General features: G+C 36.9%; 1 protein-coding gene across 8 annotated transcripts in view; it reads right to left on the bottom strand.

Annotated features, from left to right (window-relative positions):
- Nucleotides 1-4,684: 4,684 nt before the first annotated feature.
- Nucleotides 4,685-6,294, bottom strand: part of LOC127802322 (protein ABA AND ROS SENSITIVE 1) — a 36,660-nt gene continuing 35,050 nt past the window's right edge. For 5 of the 8 annotated variants that reach the window (XM_052338057.1, XM_052338060.1, XM_052338059.1 and 2 more), the window contains 2 exons: nucleotides 6,062-6,238; nucleotides 5,529-5,888 (listed from right to left, as the gene is read on the bottom strand). In XM_052338057.1, coding sequence (XP_052194017.1) covers nucleotides 5,882-5,888; nucleotides 6,062-6,238 — 184 coding nt within the window. In that variant the 3' untranslated portion in view covers nucleotides 5,529-5,881. Of the gene's footprint in view, nucleotides 5,118-5,528; nucleotides 6,239-6,294 lie in introns of those variants that run through there. The other 3 variants (XM_052338064.1, XM_052338065.1, XM_052338062.1) reach the window with 3 other exon arrangements.

The raw sequence follows: 6,294 nt of genomic DNA, 5'->3' as shown, positions 1-6,294 counted from the left end.
TTGCATTTTATAAAATGTTGTTTATATGATGCACTGAGTTGTGATATGTTGCATTGTCATGCATTTTGTGTTGTTCATATGGAATGTCAACCTGGAATGTTGTCTAGATAGTGTAGCCATAATTCCCCAAGGGATTTGCCAGAATAATATATAGGGGTATCTTATGTTGGTGTGCATGCTGGGATAGCTGCTTTGGTTTTCGTGCCGGGCCGTATAGTCAGGGAAGTTGCACTAGAATGACTAGGTGGTCTATATGGGATATGAGTTGGGATTGGGTAGTGGTTCCTGGATACTTCTGAGTAGGAACGTAATCCCTAACATAATTGTAGTCAGCCGGGTTACTGCGTTGATGTGACCCTCCTGGGCCGGGAGTGGTAACGATTGTTCCCGAGATGTTGGAGAGATGCGTTGACCTTGCCCCTTTTAAACTAGAACCGCGTCGTGTCGATGTGTTAGTATGGTGGTCTAGCCTTTAGAGATATTGCTTTTTCTCCGTGGTAGGGATTCTCTTGGGCTAGTGCTTGCCGGGTGGTGTTGGTTTATTTTATATCTTGTATTCATTCATGAAAACGTGTTTTCAACTCTCACTGGATGATTCGTCGTCTAATAGGGACTTTGTCCCTGGAATATTATTCAAACGTTCCAAGTGAAGGCAACGGTGCGAAGGGAAAAGGGATTGCCGAGGAGTGACGACGATTAGTGGATAGTTTACGATATGTCGTTTTCAATTATATAGTTTATTTTGATGACGTCATGTAAAACGCTGGTTTGGCTTTATGATATGAATAAAGTGATTTTGGTTATGTTCTATTGAGGTTTCGATCTAGCTTCAACATTTGAGGTGATTTACCTGTCTTAGTTTATTAATGATTATAAGTTGATATACTGAGAAGGTGTAACGGGATCTTCAGGGAAAGGTTTTGTGTTGAGTTTTTTTGGAAAAAATATATATATCCTCGGGATCATACGTTACCTAACACCCTGGGAGAGCAAGGTGTTACACTCTGCCTCTGACCCAATCCAAATCTATTTTGGCCTCGCTGGTGATACCTTAGACCCCTTGGTCGTGGTGAAGGACTTTAATCTGGTTGATCCCAAGACAAATAAATGTAATTGTTGTAGTTAGGCAACAAAAAGCTTACCCCTTTAATCAATTAAATAATTAATTAATTAATTCTTATAATATTATTTATTTATAACAATTATACACATAATATTATACCTGAATTAATTACACACTGTGAACACTTCCCAGAAATAATATCCGACTAAAAACACCTAACACTTAATGATACTTTTATCAACCATTAAAACTTAACGGTAATTTAGTCCCCATTAACTCTTAATTGTGGAAATATAGTCAATCAACTCGGATTCACTAATCCAACACATTACCCATTTAGGGTGTGACATTTTACGTTCACAACCATGTAACAATCATGACACGTCAATTCTTTGAAGTCAATCAAACACTTTAACCTACTAAGATGATTTCTCCATCTCCCCAAAGCATCCTAAAAGATCCTAAGTATCCCCTAACCAGGACTCAGGTCAGAGCTTCATGTAAACCCATTTAGGCTTTCAATTACCATGCATTGTAGTCCCTTCACTGACTAACATCCTGACCAAGTGAGAGTCATAGCCCGACTAAACTCACGGAACTCGGCAACTATGCAAACATCCAATTTTAGGTGATTGAGATGGCGTGTCGAAACTCTTTCTAACATCAAAAATTCTTTTTCGATCTTACATACCTTAGCCAAGGATTTCTATAATCACCGACCAACTGAGAATGCATAGGATGTTCACCCCCATCTGATGGAAGATAGTGGATCCCATTAGCGAGCATCTGCCTCCATACACTATTGCACAGAGACCACATAGAGAGCATTCACATCTCTCACATCAGATGGTTCTACTCAATGGAAAATCCCTAACACCAGTGCACAAGATAACTCTGTCGCTTTCAATCAAAGGACTAGATACACAATCAAGAGCCAACAACAGATATTTAATCGATAAATCCATGTAATCTGTCGCAGGCGTCACATTTAATGGATGTTCGACTAACACCCACCCACGTATCTTCTATATGCATCTCATGCAATGTGGTATGTGACTCACTACCTTATATCATTAGCATCTCATGCTAAACAATGGTAGTAGTCCATGTGTCGATCCATGATCGATAAATCATATTCCCCTTCTGATAAATCTGAGGGACCGGGAATACCTTTAAGAAATCCTAAACTAAATATCTTCATCACATAAGATCTCTATCAGGAAATCTAGAGACTCATTCATAATTAAATAGAGAGCTATGAATGAAGATATGACCATTTAAATGACAGGCAAGATTCTATCATTAAGCCTAACACATATGCTAGATGTCATCTAAATCTAGCATTATGACACTAACACAAACAATATATACTATGCTTCAACTGTTGATTGTGCCACTGTGTCTTCTTTGAATTCCAACTGAACACACCTAAACAAATAGAAAACACATAACCAGATGTGCTTTTCATGTCTTCAAAACAACCATCCCAATCACTATCAGCATACCCAAACTAACTTCACATTTAATTTCTTCTTAAACTAGATTCCAAAGTTTAAAGTTCTCTTCAGATATCTTAGAAATATTTTAGCAGCTTTCAACTGCAATTCACTTGGGGTTTGCATAAATCTAGACAACAAACTTGCAGCATACATAATATTAGGCCTTGTTGTTAAGTATTACAAACAACCAATCATGCTTCTATGCATTCCTTCATCCACCTTATCTGCTCATCTTCTTTGCTTAATTTTTCATTTTGAACTAGGGGAGTGCTAACAAGCTTGCAAGTTTCAATACCAAACTTCCTCAATACTTCTTTTGCATATTTCCTTTGACATATAAAGATTCCATCTTCATATTGTAAAACCTCCATGCCAAGAAGTAGGATCTCTCCCAAGTCTATCATCTCAAAAACCTTCTGCATTTCTTTTTTAAATTTTTCCACAAGAATGAAATTGCTTCCTGTCACCAAAAGGTCATCAATATACAAAGAAACAATCACCAAGTCAAAACCAACTTGCTTCACATAAAGAGTAGGCTTACTAATGCTTCTTTCAAACCCCAAATTCACTAAATAATTATCAATTTTGCTATAACAAGCTCTGGGGGCTGCTTTAATCCATATAGAGCCTTCTTAACTGAATACACTTTATCTTCACTTCCTTTCACAATGAGAAAGAGAGGAAGAGGAAAAGGAATTCTTGGGGAGAGAGATAGAGTAGAGAAAATGGGTTTCTGGGTGGAGAGAGAGAGAAAATGGTGATGATGATATGTATATAATAATATATGTATTTTTATGTATATATATGTATGTTAAATAATATATTTATAAAATATATATTTAATAAATAATATAATAATATATATATACACATTATTATATTTAATCGTGAATTTATAATTGGGGTTGCTCGCAAGTCTCTAATCAAGCTAGCTCAAGAGGTAATAAGTTGATTTTTACTGAGTTCAAGATCGACTCGTTTATAAATTGAATTTCAAAATTAGACTCAAACTCGACTCATTTACCTTAACAAATTGATTCGAATGAATTTTTATCGAGTCAGGCCTAAATGGTTTAGCTCATTTGCAACCTTTGATGGGATGGTAAGTGTAGTGGGATCTCAAAAGGACAGGAAGGCCTTTTGGCTTTTGCTTGTGATTAGTGAATGTATATGACTTAAAAGAGGACTGGAAAGAACGATCCAAGAATGGTGTCCCTTCCTTGGGCAAATATCATCAAGTGTAGGCCACGCTTGGTTAGTTTGTTGATTGATCTGTGTGTTAGTTTGTTGATTGATAATCAAGGCTGTTTACTTTTTAATTAATGAAGTTAGTAGATCTGAACTTGAAGGAGCTACACGTTTATGAATCATGTTATAATGAATATTAATAATAAATTTAGAGGTCATTTGATTGAACAACAAGTCATGTTATAATGAAACAAGTGATTAAACAACTAAATTTAATTGCCAACAGCTCCAATTCAGCTAGTAATAAAATAAAATAAAAACTTAATCACCGCTTGAATGCAGAAGATAATTGCACTAGAATCAATTTTATTGTGATGGCACGATTTGTGAGCTATCCGGGTGCTTTCTAATCTGAATGGGGAAGTTCATTTATCAACTTTACTAAGAAGTTGCATGGGTTTGGACCTTCAATTTATGAGGACGTCGAAAATGTTGGGGCAATGACTTTGCTTATTCTGTGGGCAATAATGGGCATTGTGCAGAAAGAACAGAATGCTTGTCACAAGGCACTAATCCCAGGAAAATATAGTAAAATTCTCAACTCAGGCCCAAGAGATTTATTAGCAATAAAAAAAAAAAAAAGGCTATTTTGACACTCATTTTTAATTATATATATTATATTTTATATCACATTAATTTACAAATATGACTAAAAATGTCAAATAAGTATATTTAAATAATATTTTTATATTAGCAAAGTCCATTATTCCATTGTCAAGCTTGGAGCAAAGCATATCTCCTTCTTTAATATGACTTGGATTAAATTGGATAAAAGAGTGGAAAAAGGTGGGAATATGACGTGGACAGCAAATAAGGCTATAGATAAAATTGACCTGCCTTGCAAAGCTTATAGATAAAATCAAAATTTTGTTTAAAAGAATCAAGTGGTGCACGTATAATATTAATGAGTAAATTAGTCCCAAGCTGTCCAAGTACGCATGCATAATCAATGTCACGTAATGCTCTAGAGGTAGAGATAATCAGAGTAGAGAAAAGAAGTTGGAAGTAACTGAACAAGCCAACAGTGATTCAGCCTGCCAACCCTAATTTGTCTAATGACAAGTTTGTTGATCAACCACCAGAATACTTCCAAGTGGGCACCTTTATTAGAAATTCTTTTAACAGCCTTCTCTAATATTTTGGTGTTGCAGAGGGCTGATCGTGTTAGGTAACAGAGTGCGGGATGCCTTCAACAATAGAGATCTCTAATAGAAGCTAGCTGCTAGCTGCTAGCTGCAAGCTTTGCTCCTTCCTTCAAAAGAATACGTTGCATGCAATCACTTCATGTTCATGCCAAAGCGGTTGACCTAATAATAATAAGAAATTAAAGTTAGCCTCTCCTACGGTTAGAATTCAAACATCAAACATCCCTGAAACTGAACCCACACTTGCATAATGTACATGTTTTGTAGACTACTGTGGTTTCCTGGTGAATTTACACCACCATGGCTGCACCCTGCAGGATCTTGCCAATGGCACCAAGAAACATGAAAGGAAAAGAAAAAAGAGTAACCACGACTCCAAAAAAGGTTTGTTATCTGTTGTGCCTATCTACCTATTATAACACCAAGTATATGGTTGGGTAAAAAGATACATCAGAATGGATATGTGTGCCTATCTACCCTAAACCCTAAACTCCTGTATAGGATATGAGTTTGAGCTCTTGTGAGATACATCAGAATGGATCTAAAATAGAATTCTAAAGGAAAGACTTGTGATTAACTAAATGAGTAAATTAGAATGCATCAGATTTATTTATATGACTCGTCCCGTGCTTTGCCTCGAGAAACTTACCTCATTTTATGTTTACACAACAGTTCTACTTAAAATGAGAGCATTTATTTACAGACCACTGTCACCTTACAATCTCAAAGAAGCAACGGATGCTTGTTTTCTGAAGCCAAATCCACTGAGTTTCGTACCATACACTGGAAGGGTTAAGGGTCACTACCGAGGTTCCGAATACCGTCTGGGTCCCACTCCAGCGCTTAACTAAGACAAGGCGTCCAATTGATGTCTCCAGTACAAACCGGCCAGTAAGCATCTAATTAGAGGGGGCAGTTCTGGGCCTCTAGCACCTGTCAGCAATTCACAACTTTTTTAAGCCATCTACGGAGCCATTGTTGTCGAGCTACATGAACTCAAAACGTTGAGAAATGATTTTCTCAAGCATATGTTGCATCACACAAGCACGACTGTCTAAGGTTGGTGGTTAGAGAGAGAGAGAGACCGTATCACAAATAGTGATTACAGATGTTTAGCTCGCCAATCAACAGTGAAATTCTCATCGCTACCGTCATCACTCGATGACTCTTCATGATCAGACCCTTTACTTGCGACTTGAGGATCTCTACGATGTGGGACAGACCTAGCAGCAATTAGCTCCATTTTCTTCTTCTTCAACAGTTCCACTCTCGCCCTATAGCCCCTACAGGAATGGGGAAGATTTGACATGCTTCTTGGAAATTATATGCAGCTAAAAAA

The sequence above is a fragment of the Diospyros lotus genome, chromosome 5, assembly GCF_014633365.1.
Source record: "Diospyros lotus cultivar Yz01 chromosome 5, ASM1463336v1, whole genome shotgun sequence".
In the NCBI taxonomy this organism is placed as follows: Eukaryota; Viridiplantae; Streptophyta; class Magnoliopsida; order Ericales; family Ebenaceae; genus Diospyros; species Diospyros lotus.
Note: the sequence above shows the minus strand (reverse complement) of the source record. Positions and strands in the feature narration are given on the sequence as shown.